Source organism: Mustela erminea, chromosome 11 (assembly GCF_009829155.1).
Source record: "Mustela erminea isolate mMusErm1 chromosome 11, mMusErm1.Pri, whole genome shotgun sequence".
NCBI classification, from domain to species: Eukaryota; Metazoa; Chordata; class Mammalia; order Carnivora; family Mustelidae; genus Mustela; species Mustela erminea.
In genome coordinates, this window is record NC_045624.1 from 106809511 (window position 1) to 106836199 (window position 26689).

General features: G+C 40.0%; 2 protein-coding genes across 3 annotated transcripts in view; both read left to right on the top strand.

The window, feature by feature from the left end:
• Positions 1 to 26689, top strand: part of LOC116569104 (amphiphysin) — a 241968-nt gene that overhangs the window by 195028 nt on the left and 20251 nt on the right. The window contains exons 13-17 of one of the 2 annotated variants that reach the window (XM_032305109.1): positions 297 to 320; positions 2329 to 2352; positions 5123 to 5155; positions 10975 to 11031; positions 15273 to 15398. In XM_032305109.1, coding sequence (XP_032161000.1) covers positions 297 to 320; positions 2329 to 2352; positions 5123 to 5155; positions 10975 to 11031; positions 15273 to 15398 — 264 coding nt within the window. The remainder of the gene's footprint in view (positions 1 to 296; positions 321 to 2328; positions 2353 to 5122; positions 5156 to 10974; positions 11032 to 15272; positions 15399 to 26689) is intronic. The other variant, XM_032305111.1, reaches the window with a different exon arrangement.
• On the top strand, positions 2418 to 5114 carry LOC116569105. The gene is given in 1 exon segment (XM_032305112.1): positions 2418 to 5114. A coding segment is annotated over 1 exon segment (1710 nt). The 5' UTR covers positions 2418 to 2670; the 3' UTR covers positions 4381 to 5114.

Sequence of the window (26689 nt, forward strand, 5' to 3'; positions counted from 1 at the left end):
GGTGTCCAGTATGGTAGCCACAAGCCACTTTTCACTATCCAAATTCAAATTAAGTAAAATTATGTAAAATTTAAGATTCAGTTCTGTTACGCTGGTACATCTCAAGGGCCCGTAGCTACATGTGACTAGAGGCTGCCATGTTGGACAGCACAGACAGGGAGCATCAGCATCACCAGAGTTCTGTTGAACAGTGCTGTGCTCAGTGTTTCAGATGCTTTCCTTCAAGACATTTGGTCACTTAGTATTTTTTACATGTGTGGGATTTGCAGGCTAACCATATTTTTATCTCTTTTCAGACATTGCCCTGGGACCTATGGACGGTAAGAGTAATAAAAGCTTGTATTTTGATGTATCTGGATCCCCAGACATTTGGAAACCCTGTTATATATGTTATATTTATATAACCCTGTTATATTCACCTGTGGTGGGAAGAAGACCTAGACATTTCTAATGACAGTGTAGTCCCCTAGAGCAATCATCAGCTCCCTGATGGTTCCAAGCATTGCCAGCACCTGGAAACAATGGTGAGGAAAAGAGTGTCAGTGTGCCAGAGCCCTGGATAAGCAACAGTTTGGTGTTAGGCCCCTTTGTGCTTCTTCCTGTGGTTATCGGTGGCTACTGGAGGTGTTGTAGCAAAGACAGGGCACATTTTTTGTTGATTTTAAATAGAACAGAAGAAAACATGGATGAGAAAATGTAAGGGGCAGGCTAATCTGCACCGGGAACTTCTTTTTGTATTATTATGATAATGAAGCTTCCTCAATAAGAATTAGAGCTTTAGAGCCAGACAGACCTGGATTTGAGCCCAGACTCAACCTTTTATAACAATATGATTTTAAGCATTTATGGACTTGTCTTTCATCAGTCTCTGTATTTCTCATCTGTAAAATAAGGTTAAGGATGCCTATAGAGAGGGTTGTGTGAGGATGAAGTAGATAGTATCTATAGAGTGCTTAGCCCCACATCCAGTAAAGATCAATAAAAGGTAGCCGTTACTAGTAATGGTGTGTATTCAGCTAATCTGATGGGTAAGGATGAGCACTTCCAGAAGTTAGAATTTGGGGAAAAGACGTGGAACAGAGCTTTGTGGTGGCAGCACCCATGTGGACTCAGAGGCTGACCACACCCATATGGAGACTCACAGCCCTCATGGGCGGGGCATTTGCCCTGTTTTGGAAAAGCTCTGGTCACATGGTCTTCAGAACTCAACTATTGAGTTTCATGATAACTTCTTTTTTAGTGAGACAGCAACAGGAAAGTTTTCTAGATCTAGCTATTCATGGGCCTAATCTTCTAAAGTGACATTGCTACTCTTGTAGTAGGGAGCAAAACACAAAGATGACTGCTCCCTTCCCTTCCATAGGAGTGGGTTTATACTGCACTACTTAGGATCCTTGAAGCATCATGGAAGGCTTTTGAGAGAACACCTAAAAAATGTTGATTGAAAACATCTTTTATAGTGAGATGGCTTTGCTTGTGTAATCATAAAAAGGGATACATAGATATTTAAATTCTAGCCACATTTGAATTCTGTGTTAATGGTCTTCATGATCAAGAGGACATTGCTAATGTTTTGTTATTCCATTATTTCATATCTTTAGCTGAAGTTATAATACACTTGTTCCTAGCTAGGAATGGTATGGTGAGGAAGGAGGTATCATCTAGAAGGATCATGGGTCCTTTCAGAGGACAAAACTGCTAAGAATAGTAGCAGGGAGCAAAGCTCTAGCTCCCTATACATAAATGCTGTTTCTTGATCCTCTCAGTCTCTCCATGTTGCTCGTTTGTGTGCAGATAATGCTTCTAGTCTGGGGGCGGGGTGGGGGAGAACATGGGGGAGTGGGGAGTACCAGATCATCCTCCATATAAACACTACCTCAGAGGCAGAAGCAAGAATGGGGTGAGTTTGGGGGAAGATTTATTCTGATATTGTGTCAGAGCACATGATGTTGTGTACTTTTGTGGCTGCTGGGGCTTGGTCTTATTCTGGTGTTCTCAGGTTTGCTTATTTATTTGAAACTTTGCATTTCAAAGTCTGCTAAATCAGGAGTCTTATAATAGCCCTAAAACATTTTTGTTAACTAGAAAATGAGAGAGGCTTTCTTCATGTTTCAACTGTGTGGTCTTAAGCAGTATTGGCACAAAACTCATTCCAATCACAAAACAAGTTGTGAAATTTAATCTCAAACCAGTAGAAGCTGCAACTTTCAGGAGAGTATTGACTCTGGACAGCATGGGATTTTAATGTGCCAGAGAATTTGCTTCTTTTGACCCATTATTATTATTATTATTATTGATTATCTTTTTTTTTTTTTTTAACTCATACAGACAAGCACTGATTTGGTACAGCCGGTAGGTAAATATCCAGAACATTCTGGATTTTTAAAAATATTTAATGTGTATTATATAATGAATATTACCTACAATGAGCTTTTTTTTTTTTTTCTCATGGCATTGCTAATCGCAGATTTAACCTTAAGACAGTTAATTTAAATACTCTAGCTTTGTTTAACTGGTACTACTCTACTGAAGAGCTTTGCGTTTCTCATCAATTCTTACCATGATCTGTTTCATCTTCTGTTTTTTTTTTTTTTTTTTTTTTTTTCCTTTGCTATTCTGCATACTCTAAAGACTGACTCTTCAAAAAGTCTCTCCCTGTGTAACCTGATCATGGAGGAAACTCCAGACAGTGGGTTGGCCGAAGAAATTCAAAGATCTCAGATTGACCTAGGTGCATTTATTTGGGGCCCTAATGGTAGTACAGAGAGTGTCAGCCAGGCAATTACCCAAGGTGGGTCTCAAGAAGGCTCTTCATGTCTCTCTGAAGCAGAGCAAGACATGGGATTATCCACTGAAATTGCTTCTTCTGCTGACTGGCACACTGTAGCTGAACAGGGTGAGCATATCATGGGGCCAGCCCCTCTGTGTGGAAATGAGCACCTGTACCCAAAACCTGTGCCTGAGGCTGAATTTGTCACAGTGGCCTCTACGGAGATGGAGCAGCCTCATGACTTACCTGCCTCAGAGATGGCAGCCACAGAAACTGGTGGCCTGGTTAAAGAAAATCAAGAAGATGTTAAACAGTCAGAAGAAAAAGAAGAGAAAAAGAAGATAGAAGATTCTATGTGGGCAGGTGTGGAGACATGTGAAAAGGTAGACACTAGAGTTATTGATACCAAGGCACTAGAAGGTACAGAGGAGTTTGAGGAGAAAGCGTGTGAAAGTACAAGAGACAGGCTAGTAGATCTTCTTAAGACACTGGGAAAGCAAAACCAGGAGGCCATAGCAGTTAGTGAAGAGGAAATGAAGAAAGAGCTAAGAATTGGTTGTAAGGAAATTGAAAAGGCCAATGAAAAATATTTTGATAAGACTGATGTATTAGAAGAAGACCTAGAAAGAGTAGATACAGCAGCTAAATTTAGGGACAGAAGCCAAGGGCTAGATGAGGGGAATCAAGTAGTAATTCATAATTGTGAAATTATAGAGAGATCTGGAGCTTATCCCACCCATCACACAGATATTTTTAATCTGCATTTCCAGACTGATTCTGTATCTAATAGTGAAAATGAAAGCCCTGAGGGATGTGGTTTAGTTAGAAAAGACATAAGGAAAAATTTAATAGACTCTTCTAACCAGGATATAGTACATCACTCAGGACAAGGCGGTGCAGATGTTGAAGAAATTCAACATAAGGCTATGTTACATACTCCTAGGGTTGACAGGAATGAAAATCAGGCTGTTGTTTCATCATTAAAACATCAAGTGGCAGCTCATTCTAGGACAGAGTTTAATTATTCTCTGGAAAATAATGCAAACAGGAGAGATTGGTGTTTGCATAAGGCAGAAGACTCAATAATAGAGGGTTCTGAAAGTACAGCAACTGGGAACTGCAGCCATACCCTTAACTTGCCAACGATTGTAAAAACAGACTCTTGGGCAACATATCCAGGTCAAATCTGGCAGCCGAGCTTGGATCCAGCAGTGAATAATATGGATATATTAGAATTCTCTGGTATACCAGATGACCAAGCCAGTTGGCTTGATCCTATTAACCACTGGCCTATCAGAGATACAGATGTTTTAGATAATTGCTGGGAGCATTTTGATACAGTTGAAGGCAAGTTGGACTTAGCAGTGGATTTATGTGGGGAGCAAGCCATTGCTAACTGCTGGGAACAAAGTCGAGAGATAGCTAGACCCTTCATTCTGGGAACCTCCCACAATGTTAGCACCGAGAATTCTGCTAGTCCCCAAGACAGTGACATCAGCAACTCAGATTTATCTTAAGATGAAATTGCTAACCAGAGATATGGATTGTTGTACCAAGAAATAGAGCCTGATAAAGAAGAGGTACTTACCCCACTATGTAGTATAGACTAGCCAAAGACTTCTGTAGGTTCTGTTTTCCTAATGTTTCCCACCTACTTCATTATCCATCCATCACTGTCTTCTCTGAGGCTTGCCTCATCTCCTTGAAATCTGTGCAGACCAAACACAAATAGGTTGACAAAAAACAAAAGAACAAAAAACCAGTTACAAAAGCAGGATCTTTGTGTTGGGAACTAATGAGTCTATTTTACCATCCCATTTATTGTTTATTCTATTTTCACTTTTACTGTTCAAACACTAAAAACAACTAAAAATATGTAGAACAGACTAATTTAATCTTCCTAGAGTGATTCTACAACAGTAAGAGCACATGATATGTTTCTACCCAGGTCCCCTGAAACTATAGACTCTCATAATAGCTTTCGATCCAAATGATGTATTAGAGAAATACTGAAGATGCTTCTGGATTCTATCAGTGGCCTAAAAAAGGATCTACTTAACCCTTCGTGGCTTTTCTCTGGAATCATCTTCATCTCCATTGTGAAAGTGGACTTTGGTTAACACTGAGCCACACGCCAGTAAATATTATTATTTGTAAAAATAATCTTTTGTCAGCCTATTTAAAATAATACTGTATGGCCTTTTACATTTCCTAAACACTTTCATGCACAGCAACCTTTTGTATTATTTTAAAACATGTAGTGGTCTTCACTTTCCAACTTGTCTGGTGGACATTTACTGATCCCACAAAAATGATAAAACATAACATACTTTGATTTTCTTTCCTGTTTAGGCTTCTGGTAGTACATTTAATGGATTCACCCAGGTAAGAGATCGATTTGCTGGCACATTCTGTCTGCTGAAAATGATACAAATTGTTAAAATATGGACCTCAGTGTCACTAGAAGAGCGTGATGTTGAAGCATGTCAGTGCAAAACTTGACCCTATGACTTCCAATTTCAGTAATGGAAACAGTAATAGTGGCAACGTTGTAGGATTGTTGTGAAGAGTCAGTGAGACATGCTTGCGGAGCACTTTGCCTAGTAGCACCTACTAAGTGCTTCCCAGCTGTAGTAGCTATTAATATTGTTAGCTCTGTCGTGGAATAAGGCTGATTCCTCTACTAGAAATGAGAAGTTCTCCTGACTTGAGAGAGCCACTAGATTCAGCTGTTGGAAGAAAGGAGGTGGGATTGTTTTGAACCAATGGGATGGGTCCTTAGAAAGTAGAAATGGTTTTTAGGATCCTCCTTATTCAGATTAATATAAGAGCCCTACTACTTTGAACCTTACCTCTTCAGTCATTCTTCAAGCAGGAGCTCTTTGAGGTTCAGAAGCCACAGATTGGCTCTGATCAAGAAGGCAGAATTTCCCTTGGGTGTCTGTGGAAGAGGAGCCACAAGATGGACTGTCCCATCATTCTGTATGACCCAACAGATAGACAGTTGTAACCCACGCAAGTGTAGACCACACAGCTCTTGGAGTAAGTTCTGAAAACCTCTTCAAGGGAGACTTAAGGCAGGCTTGTCTGTGATGAATGTTTTATCGTAAAATTAGAGATGAACAATTTCTAATTTTAATGTTAAGAATTTCTCTATTTAGGGCGCCTGGGTGGCTCAGTGTGTTAAGCCGCTGCCTTCGGCTCAGGTCATGATCCCAGGGTCCTGGGATCGAGCCCCGCATCGGGCTCTCTGCTCAGCCGGGAGCCTGCTTCCTTCTCTCTCTCTGCCTGCCTCTCTGCCTGCTTGTGATCTCTCTCTGTCAAATAAATAAATAAAATCTCTAAAAAAAAAAAAAAAAAAATTTCTCTATTTAAAAGTTTGACTGCTTCCCCCCCATGTTACCTGTAAAATGATAAAGACCGCCCATACCCGAATCCAAATACAGGTACACACAACCATGGAGGGAGAAGATAATGCATCTCTTCAGTCTGCATAAAACTAATTTGAAAAGTCAGGTTATAAGAATTGTTACTTATTTCCCATTTTTTTAAAATGGTATGTTTATCCATTATAAATGTACCTTCTGTAAAGAGTAACAAAATTATATAAGAGCATTTTATAGAAAAAGTTCAGACTATCATATACCCCCTCCACTTCCTGTTTCTTAGAGGTAAGTACTTTTACTCCTTTTCACTATTGTTTGATTTCAGCCACATGTGTGTGCATGACTTGCTTATAATGCTACTTCTTGGTCTCTAAAGCATTATCTATTGACTCCTCTCTCCAGAAGGTGCAGACTTAATGTTCCTTCAGACGCCCCTCTCTCAGTTTGCCCTCCCTCCCCTTCCTGCCCTTCCTCTGCTATAGTCCCACCATAGCCATCCAGCCAATCTGTGGTGATAATATAATAATATCAATACTATTGTCGCCCCCACCATGAAGTTTACCTTTAGTTTTATGCCAACTTTCTGTTCTCCTTTGAGGAAATAATCACAGGGTCTTTTTTGTTTGCTTGTTGGTTCATTTGCTCTTAGTGTTTTAGGGACTTATCACTAATTTAGTCCCATACTCTGTAATAAGTGTCTCCTCGTTTGTTTGGAAAACATTAAATATTTGGTCAGCTTCATCTTCCTGAAGAATTTCCTTGTTTCAATTTCTGGAGTGTTCTGTCTGAACTGGGTTCTCTCTGGTGATGCCTGCTGCCATAGCTATTCCCACAGGCTCTCCTATTAAGTCTATCCCAGGCATTGCCTTCACCATTCCCTTGTGTCAATCCATTCTTTTTCAGACAAAAATCGTATTCATTTGGTTTAATTCCCCGTACTAAAACCCATCTTCATCCATAAATTAAAGCACATCCTTTTGTAGCTCCCTAAGAAAAATGCATAAGAGGAATATATTTGTGACCTTGTACATAGGAAAATGTCTTTATCTAAATACATAATACAAAATTAGAGTATAATTTTTCCCTTAGAATTTTGAAGATGTTGCTCCATCCATTTCTACTTCCTAATGTTGTCACTGAGAAACTATTGTTTTGATTCTTTTTAAAAATTAATCTTAGGTTTAATAAAATTAAGATCATCATGAAAACTCCATGCTAATTTTAAGAATAATTTTCCAACAGAAATATTCCACAAACAATACCTTTACATCATGTTTGAATTTTATAGTAGGATCATAGAGTCTTTTTTTTGAATTAGTATTTGAGGATTTTGTCAGTTTTACCAAAGGCCTTTTTAAGTCTTGAATATAATTATTTAAATAGTATTCTTGGGGTGACTGGGTAGCCTAGTCGGTTCCAGCTCAGGTCATGATCTCTGGGTCATGAGATCCAGCCCCTCATCAGGCTGCATGCTCGGTGCTGAGTCTATTTACAGTTTCTTTCTCCTTCTCCATCTGTCACTCCCTCCCCAACCTCTGCACTTACACTTTCTTTCTCTCTCAAGTAAATAAATAAACCTTAAATAAATATAAATAAAATAAATAGTATTCTCATTCTGAGTATCTGCTATGTCATTATCCTTGTTGGTTCTTTTTTCATTTGTTAGCTGGTCTTTAATTGGGCATAACCATTAATTGTCAGTGGTTTTCTGTAATACTGTACTGGCACTTCAACATCACTTTGGTCTACTACTAGAAGTTCTGTATCTTATATCAAAATTTTAATTTCGGGGCGCCTGGGTGGCTCAGTGGGTTAAGCCGCTGCCTTCGGCTCAGGTCAGGATCTCAGGGTCCTGGGATCGAGTCCCACATCGGGCTCTCTGCTCAGCAGGGAGTCTGCTTCTCTCTCTCTCTCTGCCTGCCTCTCTGTCTACTTGTGATCTCTCTCTGTCAAATAAATAAATAAATAAATAATCTTTAAAAAAATTTTTTTAATTTCAATTTTCAGGCAATTTGTATTTGTGTAGAGATTAAAGTATTAAAAATTATTGGGAGGGGCGCCTGGGTGGCTCAGTGGGTTAAAGCCTCTGCCTTCGGCTCAGGTCATGGTCCCAGGGTCCTGGGATCGAGCCCCGCATCGGGCTCTCTGCTCAGCAGGCAGCCTGCTTCCCTTCCTCTCTCTCTGCCTGCCTCTCTGCCTACTTGTGATCTCTATCTGTCAAATAAATAAATAAAATCTTAAAAAAAATTATTGGGAAATTATAGATATTAGTCTTTTTTTTTAGGTTTTTATTTTAGTTCCAATATAGTAAACATACAGTCATATGTTAGTTTCAGGTGAATGGAAAAGGAAGAGATGGTATATATACAATGGAATATTACTCAGCCATAAAAAGCAATGAAATCTTGCCATTTGCTACAGTGTGGATGGAGCTCCAGAGTATAATGTTGAGTGAAATAAGTCAGTCAGAGAAAGACAAATAACATAAGATTTCACTCATATGTGGAATTTAAGAAATAAAACAAATGAGCAAAAGAATGAAAAAAGAGAAAGAGAGATAAAAAGAGAAAGATAAAAAAGAAAGAGAGAGAAAGAGAGATAAAAAAAACCAAAACTCTTAATTGTAGAGAACAAACTGATGGTTACCAGAGAGGAGATGGGGTGGGGGATGGGGCAAACAGGTGATGGGGATTAAGGAGCATGCGCCTGTCAATGAGTGCAGGGTGATACATGGAAGTGCTGAATCACTATATTGTTTTGATTCTCAATATTTTAAAGAAAACTCTTCTTTCTTTATCTCTCTTTCTGTCTCTGCCCTCAGCAATACTACTTTTTCTTTGTCTCTGGAAGTTTGTAGAATCTCTTTTTTACCTTGTGTTTCTGAAATTTTACAGTGATTTACTGTTGTCTGAGTCTATTTCCTGTATTGCACTGAGGCTCTTTTTTAATCAAAATCTATGTCGTCTAGAGGGGGAATATTTTTTAATCTCACTGGGGGTTTCTCTTCTGTTTTCTAAGTCTTCTAGTTGTTTTCTTTGCTTTTTCCTTTTCTTGGTCATCTTTCTCTGCTTTCCAGCTCTTTCAACAGATACTTTTTTTTTTTTTTTAAATTTCCAAGAGCTCTTTTTGTTGACTATTTGTTTTTTAATTGCATCCTCTTATTATGTCATGAATATAACACTTCCATTATATCTCTGGAAGTATTAATAATCATGACCATTTTTGAAGGTCTTTTTCTATCTAGAAAGTCTTTGTTTCTTCCACTTCTTATTCTTCTCCTTTTTTTTTTTAAAAACTATTCAGCTTTTCCCTTTATTATTTGAGACTCTTCCTAAATGTCTGGTGATCTTGGTCTACTCATATTTAAGAATGGGACAAGAAAAAAGCTGACAAGAAAATTTTACAGGTAGATAGAACTCATTGACTGTAGATATTGTTCTGGAATTTTTTGGTTCATTTTTCCTGTTGAGAAGCCCTTGATATGAAATTCTGTTGGCATTTTTCTTGGGCTGGTTAAATTTCTAGCTCTTCTGGTCTCCTGTCTGGTGGGTATAATGGGAGGTGGATAGTAAAGAAGTTAGGGGTTAGAGGGGAGGTGACCAGGGCTCTCAGTTTGTTATGTAAATTCTCCCTTAAGTCTGCTATTTTCCTAATATGTCTCTGCATTCCCCAGTCCAGAGGCCCTTTGTTTCAGCCTCTGTGGAAATAATGTCAAGTCTTGTGCTGCAATGAAGAGATATTGCTTGGTTTTCGGATACATGAAAAGATCTTAAGGTCCAGTTGCTTTTTTATAGACTTCCAGCCAATTCCCTGTCTTTAGCACCAGACAGGTTCCATTTCCCTTGGTCCCTGTGTTTCTAATTCTTGATCCTTTGGGAGATCTGAGTAATACACTGGGTTGTGTTTTTGGCATTTCCTACATCACCATAGGATACAGAATTTTGGGGGAATCCACTAAATTACTTCTTTTGTCTGCTTCTCAGTTTCAGAATGTTGCTCTTATCTTTCTTCTCATTCTTTTTATGCTCATGGATTTATGCCTTTTTAAATTTACTTTATGAAATTCCCTTTATTGTTTACTTTGGATTCTGGAGGTAACAGAGGTAATTGCCTCAATACAACATCTTTAACCAACAGTCACTGTCTCATTTTTTCTGTCGGGGAGCCCTGATATCAAATTCTATGGGTACTTTTTTTTTTTTTTTTTTTTTTCTTGAACTGGTCAGATTAACCAGGAAAGACTCTTCTGGTCTTCTTTCTGGTGAATATAAGTCTGGCTACCAGCATAATGAAAGATGAGTATTGTCCTTGAGGTCCCTGTTCCCTTAGATTTATTCCAGCTTGATTTTTTTTTTTTTTAGGTCAATGAATACATGGTGTAAAATTTTTTCAGTTATGACTCATTATTAACCCATAGAAGTGACACCGAGGTGATAGAGTAAGATTGAATTTCTAATATTTTAAAAGTGTGAATTTGTAGCTTAGAGCTACAAAATTCTAATTTAGTGTAGATGTCTAGAAGAGAAGCTACAGAACAAAAACGACCCTGAGGTCACTACCCCTTTTCTCAAATGACTCTTACTGTACTATTGTGTGGTATCACGCTAGCTCAGTTATGTTTAAAACATTTGCTGTTAAAATTACTTTGGTATTATCTGCGTTTCTGATCGAAAATAAAAGACTTTTTAAAACTTTATATTGTACTTATTGATACAATTGATAGAAGCTAATTGAAATGGTATCTTCCTCTTTTTTTTTTAGCAAATTAAGCTGGAATCTTCATAATTTTTCATTTTCTATTTTCTTCCCAATTTTTAGCCCCAGGACACTTCATTATTCACAATGCAGACAGACCAGAGCATGATCTGTAACTTGGTAAGTTGACATTGGTGTGTATTTTGAGGGCATTGTCAGTTACTACTGAACGTAATAGGATTGATCATTCTAGATTATCCAGAGCTTGAATATCCAGAATGTGGTTTCTGCAGCCCTTTCTTTTTAGGAAGGAGGAAGGAAAGCTTCTGAGAAATCTCACTGTGACTTTGATTTTGGTTGCTTCTATTTATAAAGGCACAGTTATCCCAGCAGAAAGCAGAAGTCTCCTAGTTCTGGGCTTCACTGGAGCCCGGTAAATCCATGGATGTTTCCGCCTGAGTGTAACTTACTCCACAGGATTGGAAATTAAATTGCCTCAAGAATTCATGCTTCGGGGGGCGCCTGGGTGGCTCAGTGGGTTAAGCCGCTGCCTTCGGCTCAGGTCATGATCTCAGGGTCCTGGGATCAAGCTTTGCATCAGGCTCTCTGCTCAGCAGGGAGCCTGCTTCCTCCTCTCTCTCTGCTGCCTCTCTGCCTGCTTATGATCTCTGTCTGTCAAATAAATAAATAAAATCTTAAAAAAAAAAAAAGAATTCATGCTTCGGGATAGATCCTTGCTTCCTGAGCCTGAAGCTACCTCATTTCTCATCTCCTCCCTCCACTGTGTTAGTTGTAGAAAGAAGTCACATGTACTAGAGATGTGATTCCCCTGCTGCTGCCAAAGGACACGAGGACAAAGCTTAGCTAGGGCGTGAGTAGGAGCGGACAGAATTATACTTGGTATCAGAGGAGATTCCAACAAGATTGTTGTTGCACTTGTCATGGGAAACCTTTTCTCCAGCAGCTTGCTGAGAAAGTTGAAGGAAGAGGCCTTGAGTGATGTCACTTGTGAGCTTGATGGCCGTAGGCTACACAGGACAGGGTGTTCATGAGCGTTATTTGTAGCTCACTCGCTTTCCCGTGGGAATGCGATATAATTATCCCAGCTCTTGGCTTTCACATTAGAAGCTTAGAATCAGATTTAAGTAGAATAAATTTTTCTTTTTAGACGATTTCACTTCTAAGTAAGGAATTCAGTTCTGGGAACTTTGTCTTAAAGCTTACTTCGATAATTTCTCAAAGGCCAGTACATCTGTAATACCTTGTCTATCGATACTTTTTGCCTTTTGGGTAACCAGGTGAGAGGTGGAGTCTATGTGACCTGCAAGTAAAGATTTAAATGTTTAGAGTACAAATTATGTTAGTGTTGATAATGTAGCCGGAGAGACTTACATGTCATGTTAATTGCTGAATTTCAGCTTGGGTGTGGAGTAGGGGTTATACCAACACTGGAGGATGAGATTTTTAATTATCAGTTGTGAAGGGGTCAAGAGAAAGATGGAGAAATATTGGTATTAAAAAACAGGCAGTGGATCATATTTAAACTCCCACCTATTACTCTCATGCAAAAATCCAGGCATAGAATCCAGTGGTTTTTGAGTTTCTTAAAACATCTTCCTATTACCCTCAGCTTGCTGTGGGAGCTTCCATTGCCTGCTCTTCCCTTCTGTAGATATGTGTTCTTTATTTTGTACCTTCTTTCCTTTGGGGAACTTAGCTTTGTCATGCCCAGCATTGCAGATGCTGCTAACATTGGCTAAGCCATGTGAGGAACTAGGAAATCATAGTGAAACCATGTCTCACCGAGTTGCAATGGCCTGCTTCCCATCTTATGACAGAGGATACTGAAAAATGTGCAGGGAGGCTATGCTCCTCATTTTGTTCTAAAAGGAAGAATTCCATTTCTGTGTCTCAGAGTTAAGCCATTGTGACATCCCACTGCCACCAGTAAATTTAGAGTATATTTCTCCTTTGAATGTGTGACAGTCGCCACCCCAGCAAACAATAGAAAGTGATCACAAGCGCTCCTGAACAGGGATGGCCAGCTGTCAACCCATCTGCAAGGTCGTTCAGGGAGGAAACTTGTAGAAAAAATATGGTACATGTAGGGTATAATTCTGATAGGACTACTTTAGATTTTTCCCTGAAATGTAGTTCACAATTTACCTTTGCTTTTCTTTTATCTTGAGAAAATATTTACAATTTTACACTTCCTTAGAAGGAATCAAAGAGTGACTTCCATTTCTAAGTTGGAGTAGTTGATTTTACGTACAATCATGTTATCGTGTTTATTCTTATTCATCACTGAGTTATATTTGCCCCCCTAAAATTAAAGTTGTAAAACTGCATAGGCATATGGTACTATCTCATGTGATGCGATAGTATAGGGGAAATGTGACTTGTGATGACATACCGATCCTACGTTTTCTTCAAACTGTGCTTCTGTTACATTTGATTTCAGCAAGCAAATGCAATTCAGCTCCTATGCAAAATCACTTACTTATTCTTGCCTTATATGAAACTTCAAAATTTCTCTGGACTTCCAAGAAACCCAGGCTTTGATACAATTTTTTTTTTTCATTTTATGTTATCTCTGTATTTTCTTATGTACAATGATATATTTATTTGATTCCTATTTTGAAACTTCCCTTGGCTCCTTATCTGGCTTTAAACATTCTCCTTAGATACTCAGCCCACAGGGGGACAACCCTCTGTATGTGGATTTCTTGGTGCTTTATCAGATTGCCCTTCCTATCCTTGTTGTGTAGGTCATTTGATACCATCCTCTCATAGCAAATCACCTTGACTTCCAAACTGTAAGGTCATAGCCTAAGAGCTTATGGTATCTCTTTGCTGCTCTGTAACCATGTTCCATTACGAAGATAATTCTTTCTGAGCAATAAAAGTGAAATCTTTTCCCATAAAAACTCCTTAAAGTACATTAGAGTGAATTTTATCTCATTCTTTCTTAAAAATTGTGTCAGGTTACCCTGTAAATGTTATAAAAGCCCATAAAAGTATCAAATCTCTACACACTTATTTACCAAAGTGTCCTTTCTTTTTTTTATTATGCTCTTTAAAGGGAAGGGTGGTGTGGAATCAAGGCCCGAGTCACAGTGGAGGGTTTGGTGGGGGGCACAAGAGAAACATTTTGTGTATTTATCCAACACTAAGCTAGTCATTACTCACTTACTGTAATCTCAGTCGAACCACCCCACTGCTTCTGTATGGAACTTGCCATGCTCACCAAGCTCTGTGGGCAGGTATGAGAGGGAAAGAGCTAGAGGAGGACCTTCATTGCTTCGGGTGAGTAAGAATCTGACAGAAGTGAACCAGTTTCTCCAATCCCAGTATTAAAGAATTCTTCCTTCTCTAGAAAAACACTTCTCAACTTTCTTACAGTTTGAATGTCCTGATGGGAAAGTGTGCCTTCTAGTGGCCATCCATTTGGTAAAGTAGTGCTGCTAAATAAACACGCTCACGTTAGTCAAAATTGAAAAAGAGAAAACATTGTCAGTAACTGTGGTGACTGCATTCGCTGTGGTGGTTTTAATGGCCCGTTGTGACTTACTAGTGCTAATTTTAAAACTAACAAAGTCCGCAGCTTAAGAGAGTCCAGAGGCTTGATTCAGCATATATTTGGAGGATGTCTATGAGTTAAGGTCACAGTGGGATGGAAAGACGTCAGTCTTGTCCACAGAGTTAGGAGTGTCTAATTGGTAATAGCAAGGATATCGCCCTTTAGTTCTTTACGTAATTAGTTTATTATAGGAAAAGAAATGGATAGCTAAGAATTTGTTGGGAGCAGGAGAGAAACAGAACAAGAAACTAAACAGGAAAGTTATCTGTGATTGTGGTGGCTACCAAGTAGCTGGGTCTGCCTCCCAGCCGGAGCAGTGACAACAATGGCTCCTCAATGACCTATTCATGCAGATAAATGTGTTTTGATCTGAATATTGGGATAAGCCCTCAATTTTGGGTGCAGCGCATGTCAACAGAGCTGGGAGATCCCAGAACCATGTGCCTCTGAGCTCTTCCTGCTTCCTTTCAACTGGCAAAGGTGGGGAGCTCCTTGGGTCACCTCTCTCTGTCAGATAGCAGAGAGTAACACTCTAGGATCCCTTGTAGATGTCTTCGAGTTGCAAGTAAGTACAATGAGTAATCAAATGGTAAGTCTTTGTCAGACTTGAAGGGAAACAACAGCGGTTGGTGATGCTACAGGGAAGCTTAGTAAGAGTCCATTTGTAGACTTTTCAGTGAAGCGCTCATCATTATGCCAGGTGTGGGGCTTTTTTTCAGCACAGGTTTAATGAAGCTAGTTGCCTATAGGATGACGAAGAAAGTCTTAATTGCCCAGTATTTTGTGATGTTACCTGTTCACATGTTGAATCTTTCTTCTCTAACGTTCAAAACAATGAAAGGCTGAATCTGAACAGACTCCGCCCACAGAGCCGAAAGCAGAGGAGCCCCCTGTCGTTGCTGCACCTGCTGTTGGGCTGGACTCTGGACTGGACACCCAGGCTGAGGAGCCAGTGGAGGGGGCAGTGGTGAGCACCGCCCCCCTCCCACCCTCCACCTGCCTCCCCTGCCACAGCCCTGCACATCTCATGATCTCATTTCTCCCTCCTCATCCATGCTTCACTTGTGCTAAATCACCTCCTTGTCTGCCATGGCTCCCCAGGTTCAAATAGGCTTTGTGCCTTTGACAGTGAAACTTCATTCTCTTTTATGTTTTTAAGAGGAAGATATCCAGAGATCTGATCTTAAGAATTAGAGAGAAATGTCACATAGCCATGGCTTGGTTCTCAAAAAAGGATGCTTCCATTCTTTTCTGAGATGCTCCCTTCATGGTAGGTAGGTTGTAGAACTCACAAATAACCAGCCTTGTTATAGTTGTGCACTACCTCTGATGGCTAGAGATGCACCTCCAGCGAGGGACCAAGCTGCAGGTGATAAACAGAAAGATCATAACTTTGTGGGTTGTGTTTACATATTTATTTCTCATAATATTAGTTGGTAGGTTGGTTAAGCGCTGACAAGGGATTGAAATCCCATACTAAAATCATTGAATCTATAAAGATTCCTGTGTTGTACAACCATTTCCTCAAAATGATGTCTGATGTTGGCTCTTACATTAAGAGGGACCTTGAGGATGTAGAGGGTGGGGGCCCTTTGTCTGCTTGGAAACCTGCTCTTACCCCATTCCATACAGCCATATACCTCACTGCATCACAAACTGGAATGAGCTCTATGTGGAACATGCATGTTGAATTGGATAGTGTAACATTCATGAAAGTGTAGGATAATACTAAGGAAACTTTAATTCAAAATACTCATGGAGAGGGGCACCTGGGTGGCTCAGTCAGTTGGGTGTGTGACTCTTGATCTCAGCGTTGTGAGTTCAAGCCCCACACTGGGCTCCATGCTGTGCATGGAACCTACTTAAAAAACAAACAAACAAACAAAAACAGCTCATGGAGAATGAAAAATAGTTTGTTGATGAAATACAGTTAAAGTGTCTCCCAAGAATCTCAATCAGGTTACCATTTCCTATAGCCTTTATAGAAGCTGTACAAAGACAAGAAACAGTATCCCTCTCCCCCAAAATAACATTGACTAGATTAGGTAACAAGAGAAATTGAAGTTATAGTTCTTGCTATTATTTGTTGTTATTTTACCAGGAAGAGGGTCATCTGTCAAATCTAGAGTTTATTAATAGAGTAGAAAAATAAATATAGGGCAAGATAGTGATGGGAAATACAGATTAAGAATAACTCAAAAAAAAAAAAATCATGTTTTCCATTTAGAGATGCAGAGCTGGACCAAGTCCTGTAGGGAAAATAAGAAGTGTGTTCTGCTAGGTTAAGTCCCTCTTGGAAGTGCTGCTTGCATGGAGTGTAGATTGGGGAATGCTGAGGCTCTAGGCTCCAGCATCTCCTTTTTCTCCCAGACTCACTAGTGATCTCCATACGTCTATGTAGAGGGGACCTTTCATGTGGGGTCAGATTGTGATGTGTTCTCCCAACTTAGCTTTAAGAATATTTAAATAACAAAGGAAGGGAAAGGTAGATTTTATTTTACTGCTGTTAAAATTTAGGAAAGAGATGTGATTTTTCAAAAAATGCAGATGATACAAGGGAGTTAGAAAGATATTGATGAGTTCCAGATGTTGATTTAGAAATCGCTTCATTTCCAAAAAGTTCTTACCAGTTTCTATTTTGTATAGTAGCACAGACTTCGTCTTCACCAGAGTGGTTTTTTTGTTTTGCTTTGTTTTGTTTTGTTTGTTTGTTTGTTTTTTAAGATTTTGTTTATTTGACACAGAGAGAGAAATCACAAGTAGGCAGAGAGGCAGGCAGAGAGAGGGCGGAGGGTGTGTGTGAAGCAGGCTCCCTGCTGAGCTGAGAGCCTGATGCAGGAATCAATCCCAGGACCCTGAGATCATGACCTGAGCCGAAGGCAGAGGCCACCCAGGCACTCCCTTCACCAGTATTTTTAAACCACATTGGTTCCATGGCCCAGACTACTTCGTGTAAGGCTTCATGCCAAAACACCCATGATTTTGAGCAAAGCTCTTTGATGTTGTGCAGTAGCTAGGAGGTGTGAAATAGACAAGCTCACATGTTACACATGGGCTGGAATGTTGGTCTCCCATGATCACCTACCTCTCTGAGGGCCTTGGCCTCGTACCTTGCACACCTATCCTTATTTTAACAGACTTATATAAGTAGGTTTTGTTTTTTCAGACCCCAAATTTACTGGTTTTCCAGTGAACAATATAAATAGCTACTGGAGCACATGGGTGGCTCAGTGGGTTAAGCCTCTGCTTTCAGCTCATATCATGATCCCAGGATCCTGAAATCGAGTCCCACATTGGGCTCTCTGCTCCACGGAGAGCCTGCTTCCTCCTGTCTCTGCCTGCCTCTCTGCCTACTTGTAATCTCTGTCTGTCAAATAAATAAATAAAATCTTTAAATAGTTACTAATCATTATGTATCTACTATACAATACCTACTATAAAGATTTATAATCTTTTTAACCAAGAGTGAACTTAAACATATATTTTTTAAAATGTACAATTATTGGGCACCTGGGTGGCTCAGAGGGTTAAGCCTCTGCCTTCAGCTCAGGTCATGATCTCAGGGTCCTAGGATTGAGCCCTGCATCAGGCTCTCCGCTCATTGGGGAGTCTGCTACCCCCCACCCTCTCTCTGCCTGCCTCTCTGCCTACTCTCTGTCTGTCAAATAAATAAGTAAATAATTTTTTAAAAAATGTATGGTTACGGAGGCACCTGGATGGCTCAGTTAAGTGTCTGCCTTGGGTTCAGGTCATGAACCCTGCATCAGCTCCGTGCTCAGCATGGAGTCTGCATCTCCCTTTCCCTCTGCCTGCCACTCCCCTTGCTTATGCACGCTCTCTCTCTCTCTCTCTCTCTCTGCTAAATAAATAAATAAATAAAATCTTTAGAACAAAAACAAAACAAAGTGTATAGTACAGCCATCAAGCATCACTAAAACCAGCTTCCCTAGTGTTGCACACCTGGTTGGTTAAGGAAATATTTGACAACATCCTTCATTCTGAAAATACTTGTCTCCTAAAGCTTACAAGTGAACTTTAGAGAATCAAACGATTGGATTCCCTATGAAATGTAAGGCAATTTGGAGAGGCTTATGAAGGATTCAGGTATCTGCTGACACCCAAAGGCTATGCAAGAACATCAGGTACAAGCCATCTGTGATCTCTAACTGATAAATAAATTAAAAAAAAAAAACCATCCTATAGAATGTGTTTTTTTAAATTTAATTTCTTTTCAGTGCAACAGAATTTGTTGTTCATGCACCACACCCAGTGCTCCATGCAATCCGTGCCCTCCTTAATACCCACCACCTGGTACCCCGACCTCCCACCCCCTGCCCCTTCAAAACCCTCAGATTGTTTTTCAGAGTCCATAGTCTCTCATGGTTCAAGATATGACTCCAAAGGCAAAGGAAACAAAAGCGAAAATGAACTCTTGGGACTTCATCAAGATAGAATGCATTTTTTAAAAGATTTTATTTATTTATTTGGCAGAGATCACAAGTAGGCAGAGAGGCAGGCAGAGGGAGAGGAGGAAGAGGCTCCCGGCTGCGCAGAGAGCCCGATGCGGGGCTCAATCCCAGGACCTTGGGATCATGACCGGAGTCGAAGGCAAAGGCTTAATCCACTGGGCCACCCAGGCGCCCCATATAGAATGTATTTTTTTTCTCCAGCGTAGATTTATAGCTTCTTTCTTCTGGTCATAATAATCTAAGATAATATTAAGGTTATTTTTTCTAAAGAAAGGTCTCCTTTGCTAGATGAGTGATATTTTGTTGTAAAGACAGAAAAAATCCACATTGTGTTCTGAGCATTAATTAATAGGTTGGCTGTGGCTGTCAACAGTTAGGATTGGGTTGATGTGACCTTTTGAAGTCATCCTTTTTGCTGCCAAAATATCACCACACAGTTATTATTTCGAGTCTTGAGAATCCATTTTATATGAGGTAAAATTTGTGGTGGTTTTGTTAAAAAAAGAAAAAAAGAAGAAGAGGCAAATGTAATTTCAAAAACAGGGAATTTTAACAAAGAAACCTGGGGCTTTCAAGCAAAATAACTATTAAATTTTTGTTTTTTTAGTTTTTCCCTATAGTACTAAATTGTACTTGTATATCTATAGGATGCATGAAGAAAGAAATGAGCACGTGCCTCCTATTCAAGCGGACAGAAATCTTCCTGGCAACATGAAGTTCATCTATGAACTGTGGTTTGGCATATATACATATATATTCAGTCGTTTAAATTGGTCTTGACAAGTCAACTGAAGTCTGGTGATGTTTTTAAAAAAAAAAAAATCAGTGAAAACAAAATAGTCCTCCAAATAATAGGCTAGTGTTTCATCTTCCAGGAAACTCCATCAATTCTAAAAACATTTTTATCTTGATCTTTTTCTCATTTATGTTTTAGAAATGATACTAACCCTAAAATAAATTTTAAAGAGCCAAAACTTGTTTCTTGTCCAGATGTTTCCATCTTATATAAATAATGGCAATCATCTTTAGGAAGATAATTGATTAGTATTTGTCTCAGATATCAGTATCAGAGAATTAGGTTAAGAATCAGATAAAGATTTTAATCCATATTGATTCCATTTTCTTGTAGAGTCATATTCTAATTTTTTCTAAATTTCTGTCAGCTCCTGTATTTTGCTTTAATTACGTGAACTGGACCAATACCTTTTTTTTTCCTGTTGTTTTTAAAGAAATACACTGCAATTCATTTTAGGGTTAGTATCATTTCTAGAACATAAATGGGAAAAAGATCAAGATAAAGATGTTTTTAGAATTGATGGAGATTCCTGGAAGAGGAAACACTGGCCTATTATTTTGGGGACTACTTTTGGTTTTGCTGCATTTTATTTTTTGAAACGTCACCAGACATCAGTTGACTTGTCAAGACCAATCTAAACCACTGGGTATTTACGTATATATGCAAACCAGTTCATAGATGAACTGCATGTTGCTGGGAAGATTTCTGTCCGCTTGAATAGAAGGCATGTGTTCATTTCTTTCTTCATGCAGTTGGCAAGTATGATCTGAGTCCTCTCTAGATATTGGGCTTTGTTCTGATCTGGGGGAGACAGTGGTGCAGGCAGTAGACCTAGCTCCTGCCATCCTTGTTCACACAAACTGGTGGTGGGAGAGACTGCAAGGAGTTGGGGTTTCCTTGGGGATGGTCACGTGCTTGGGACTGAGCATTTGACCTTTTCTCCTTGTGTGGAGGAAACATGAGAGCTGGGGCTCCCACTGCCTCCAGGTCTGAGTTCCCAGTACGCAGAGAAAGACACAAGATCGCAGGAAGCCACAGGAGCTTGATTTCTTGTCTGCCCTTGGTGATCATAGAATTGTGTCCAAACTCAAAGTGCTCACTCCGAAGCATGCTGTAAATTAAATTAAATATACATACACCCTGGGGATGGATATACCCTTTACCTTCCTCAGGAAAAGCAAATCCCCTTCTTGAACAGGTCTGTGTGAGGGTTATGCACTATTATTGTCTATGCTAAGTGTTATAGTTGGAGGTGATAGCAGGTTTCATGTTGTTCTTCCGCTGTTGAGGAGATTTTTGTAGATGATGGGTGCCTAGCGTTTTTTTAAGTCTTATTCTTGGTGTGTGCTTTTTTTTTTTTTTTTTTAAATTGAGGTGAAATTCACATAACATAAAATTAATCCTTTTAATGCGAACAGTTTGGCTTTAGTTCATTCATAATGTTGTACAAATGTTAACTTCTGTCTGGTTCCAGAACATTGTTGTTACCATAAAACTTCTGCCCATTAAGCAGTTACTCCACCCCCTCCCTCAGCCTCTGGTCACTGCTGTTGAGCTTTCTGGCTCTGTGCATGTATCTGCTCCTGGATAGATCGTATGGCTAGAATCATACAATGAGTGACGTTTTGTGTATCTGTGGTGTAAACTTTTTGTTACATAGGAAGTCTTGTGTTTTGGCTTGACATTTTTAACGGGCTTTGGTTGTAATTAACTGAAATTAAAAAAAAAAAAAACATTCTCCTGTTCCCCCTTAGTATATGTTGGCTCAGTTCACAAGCCCATGCAGAAACCTTTCCTGGCCATTAGCGCAATTGGAAAGTCTGTGTAAGACCAGACCCATTGAAATGTGAAAAAGACAACCTCGTTTAGACAATACTGTCCACCTTCACTTCCCCTGCAAACATCAGTTCCTGTCCCTCCCCATATATCAGACTTAGGTGTGACAGAGCCTTAGAGATGTCTTCTACCGGCTCAGCCCTCTCACTCCATGGGTGACAGTGTTGAGATTTATCTAGCCCTGGATACTCTTGAGCTGAACATCCAGACCAGCATGTGTTCCCGTTCTGCAACTGCTTCTTGCCCTTTCTCGCCTGCTGGAACCCAAGCCTGGGTCCACTCTGAGGAACGCAGCCTGAGCAGTGGCAACAAATGCTTCACAGGTCATTCAAAGATGCCATGGCCAGGGGCAAGGTCAGCTGTTAATTGTGCCATGAAGACATTTTCCTTAATGAGGCTGTCCTTTGTGACTGGCTGCTTTGGACACTAGATCTGGCTCATGGAGCCATCTCTGAGAGTGCACAACACACCACATTCACCTTTGCTTCGGAAGAGATTCCATCTTTCCTAGCCACTTCTCTTATGGACTTTGCAAACAAACCTCTAATTAAACCTTCCATGTTCTTCCATGTATCATTATTGGATATTTGGCCATGACCTGAAAGGCCAGATTCAGCAAAAATTCATTAACTTGGAGATCTGAAGTTTTGCAGAAAGTGTGGCGCTCATTCAGACAGGTGTTGCCATGGCGACAGTGCTGTCTGCAGCGGAGCTGCACTGGGACCTGGCTTCTGAAGGTTGATGATGGCACCGCAGGCAATACTCAGGGACTAGATTAAAAAGAAGATGATTGAGGCGAAGGTCAAGGGGAAGAAAACCACTAACTTCCTTTATTAGGAAGGGATACCCGTGGATATATCAAATGAAGTTTGTAATACCAGGTGCCACCTTAAACAGGAGCACCATTGGAGGCCCAGTGTTCTTGGAAGGGCTCACCTCAGTCATCCTGCTGAAGCAAAATGAGGACCTGAGTTGTTCTAAGTAGAGTCAGCATGATGAGGAAAACTGGTCACCAGCCCGTGGCTCGGTACATAGTCTTGGGGGTTTTAATAATGCTCCCTGCCTCTTAGGCTTGTCTTTAAAATGCACCAGGGGAACAATCCTGTATTTCCATAGAAATGCTTGGATCTTCAGACTGGTCAAGGGCTCAGGTTGGATCCAGATTAAAGGATGGACAGGAAAAGGCAAGAGTGACCTATGACCAGGATTTCCTCTGTGTTATTTATCTCTCTTTGTGGCTTCCCAGAGGGGCTCAGGGGTCACTCCAGCTTTCTTGCTGATGAGTGCAAGAATCAGAACTAAAACTCAGATCCCTAGTTGTCTCTGTAGTGGTACTCCATTCTGTCCTGTTTCCTTCACTGTAAGATGGGTTAGATGAGCCCTGTGTTCCTTCCAGCTTTGGGATCCTACCCATCTCTAACCTGTGAACACAATTATGAATGTCCAAGTGCTGACTTTCTAACTGCAGTGCAGTGGATAAAGCCAGGAGATGGTTGATCTTCTAACTTTCCCAATCCATACATATCTTTCTAAACAATGAATCTGTGAGCTGAAGGAAAATAGTAATGTTAAGGGAAATTCTCTCCAACCAACCACTTTTCCTTACCTTTCTATTACGTAATTAGATCTTAATTAAGAGGGATTTTATGACATGTTTATTTAGTACCCAATAGTGCACGTAAATGAGTATTTTATTTATAAACTGCAAATCTCATTTTAAAGAGTAGCATTCCAAGACTATAAGTGAATGTATTCTGGTTTATGAAATTCCACTCACATTCCTTATCAAGCAGCCTTTGCTTGGGGTTGTCTGGAGGAAGCTGTGGGTACGTGGAGATGCTCCATATCTAAGAATTATACGGAACTCTGATTTGAGAGGAGGGTTGTCCTCTTGGATACAGGATGGTCTGATAAAACACGGAATTTAGAGTTAGACTGGATCAGCCCTTGTTTACTGACAGCCTGAGTTACTTGATCTCTAAGTGTTAGCTGACTTGTGTAGAAAATGGGAATGATGTCTATCTAATAGGGATGTTGGGCACATAATTTGCGGTAAATGGGACACACCCGAGATAACGCCTAGGGAGCCCTAGAGTCACAGGAAAGGTTAGCTCCCCCCCCCCCCCCCCCCCGCCACGCTGGGCTGCAGAATGTACATACATTGAAACTGTCCAGCAGAAGCCTGCCTCTGCATTAGAATGATGACTCCATGCCTGGGGTCAGTTGGTAAACCAGGAGTTCAGTGAGTTTTCAGCCAAGTGCCTCTTCCAAGAACAAGTGTCCAGAAGATGGTCACTCTGACTCCACTATAAAACATCCTTTAACCAAATTAACACTCCGCAGTCTGTTTCTTACCTCCTTTACTATTATTTGTGTCACTTACCCCAGGAATATTTAAGCGAAAATGAAATGCATCCAGGAACACGTAATGGAAAATTAAATGAGAAACCTGAAAACATTAAAAAAATAAATCACAAAAATTATAGCAGATTCACTATTATTAGGGTTCTTTTTTTTTTTAATTTTAAAGCTCCTTATCCTCAAATATACAAAGAAAGTCAAAGTTTCAGTAGTACTGTATTCTAGAAATATATTAGCCAAGCTCAGGAGGATTTTGCACAAACCAGGGCCAGAACAGATCCTTAAAGCACAGCCACTGAGCCTGGCATGGATAAGTATGTGACCGTTCCATCCATCCAGCCCCCCATGAGTGTGGGAGCATCGGTCTGAAACACCCAGGTCATCTTGTGCCTGCTGTTTCCCCTGACGGCAGCTCCCCTTTGACCCATACATTGGGGCATTCAAGACAGTTGCTTGTAGGTAGATTCTTGATGAATCCCTTTCCAGCGGCTGTTCTGAGAGAGCATCTAAAATGCCTACATGGAGAGGAAAAGTAACAAATTGTTCCTGTGTCTACTGTTCAGGTCTGGAGGGATCTTTCCTCATTTTAAATCATGAAACAAACATGTTTTTAAAATGGCATAGAGCCTGTAGAATGAGCAACACAAAAGAAGGAAGAAACTGCACTGTAGATGGTGTTCAGATTTTCTTTAGAGAACAACAACAACAAAAGTTACCAGATTTTTTTGTTGTTGTTGGTAAAATTTCTAGATAACCTTCATCACAGGAAACAAAAAAAATGAAAGGGGGGTGGTAAGGTAACCACATTGAGATAAAAAGGGAGTTGCTTTTGAGGCATATGAAAAGGGAGGTCCATGACCTAAGAAACAACTTTAATGGGAGGAGATATAATACTAGAATTAAAACTTGCAGGTAAGTGGTAAAGACCGGACATTACAGTGTAGAGAATTGATGTGATAGGAGGTAAACTGAGGGAGCTCTTTCAACACAAAGAGGAAAATAATAAGGAAAGATGGTAGATGGGGGAACCAAAGACTGAGGAAAAGATTCACAGATCATCAGTTTGCCAAGAAGGGACCATAAAGAAAGGAGTAGCTGCCCCATCAGTCAGCCCTATGGAGAAGTAGTTTTTTTAATTGCAGGAGTTCCTGCCTGCAGACCATAAAAACCACCTACAAAAGGCAGAATTTATGAGGGACTAACATCTGGATGTATTCTTTTAAAATTTTAAATTCAGAATTGATAAAGTCCTGTAAGCATTTTGTCTGGAGCAGGGTGCTAGCAGAGAGCAATCAGGCGGACCTCAGACTCGCCCTTCCCAGGGTGAACGCTCAAGAGCTGTTGGAACACCTGGTAGACGTTGAACACAAAAAAGTCACACTGTTGCAGTTTTACCCCCAAGACAGTGTAGTTGGTCATATGTGAAAGTGGCAGAGAGATGTTATCAAATGTAGAAAGGCTATAGAAACACCAGAGAATTTCCAAAAAACATTTTATGAAGATGTATTCCAATAGACTGAAAAAAGATGACTCAAAGTCAACATGAACAGAAAGAATAAAGCAAATGTAACATGTCAGTTGAAGGTCTCAGGTAGTAGGTATTTGGACGTTCACTGTCTGATTCTTTTTATTTTCTTTGTATTGACTTACCATAATAAAGTGCTGGGCAAAAATTCAGAAACAGTCATTAGTAGAAACATCGTAAATGAATAAAAGTATTAGGGTCTAGTATTTATTTAAATGTACGTCTGACCAATTGCTGTTAATATGGTTACAAACCAAGATCTCCCATCAGAGTATTATTACAACATTTAGAAACTAGAAACCAACTAGTGTTCAATGACAAAAATGTTAAATTGTCAAATAGAAAAAACAAAGTACAGGGCGCCTGGGTGGCTCAGTCGGTTAAGCAACTGCTTTCAGCTCAGGTCATGATCCTAGAGTCCCGGGATCGAGTCCCGCATCAGGCTCCCAGCTCCACGGGGAGTCTGCTTCTCTCTCTGAACTTCTCCTTGCTCATACTCTCTCTCACTGTCTCTCTCTCAAATAAATACATAAAATATTAAAAAACAACAAAGTACAAATTATAAAGTCCATTTATATAATTTTTCTAAGAAACATGATCACTGTATTATAAACATAATAAAGTGCCACTAGGCACAGAAAAATGATTGAAAAAATAGGTGAAAATGTTATTTCTTCTATTATCTTTAAACCTATGGTCTCCATTATTTTTTAATCAGAGGACTGCCAATTTCCAGTTAAAATAGGCTAGCCAGTAGATGCATATGGAATATTATACCAGGGTTGGCCTCACCCAGACCAGTTACTGGTAGGCGGCTTCTCAGGCATTGCTCAGGCTCACATTGCCAAGGAAACACCGAGTAAATAAAATGAATCCATAAATTACATAAAGCCCAAAGATCACCAACTCTCATGCAGCCCATCACTACGGCTCCTCTGGAATCTGGGTCGCCTTTGACCTCCCCTCACAGCGCATCTCATGGAGGGCGTGACTCTTCTGTCATCCTATTGTGTCTCCCTACTTTGCAGGATACACGGGCCATTGTTGTACTGCATCCATTTTGTCCCACTTACAGAAATTTTGCTAACAGGTGTTTGGGGGGACATGAATACCATGACCACATCCCTTTCTGTCAAAGAGATTGTTGAGGCAGAAGTTGAAGAAAACAGATCTGTGTGTTGTGATAAAGAGGGAGTCGTTCACCTTCCCAAAGACATGCTTGTCCCTGTGGTTTCTGAACAGTACAGTTTGAGCAGAGGATAAGATATTGG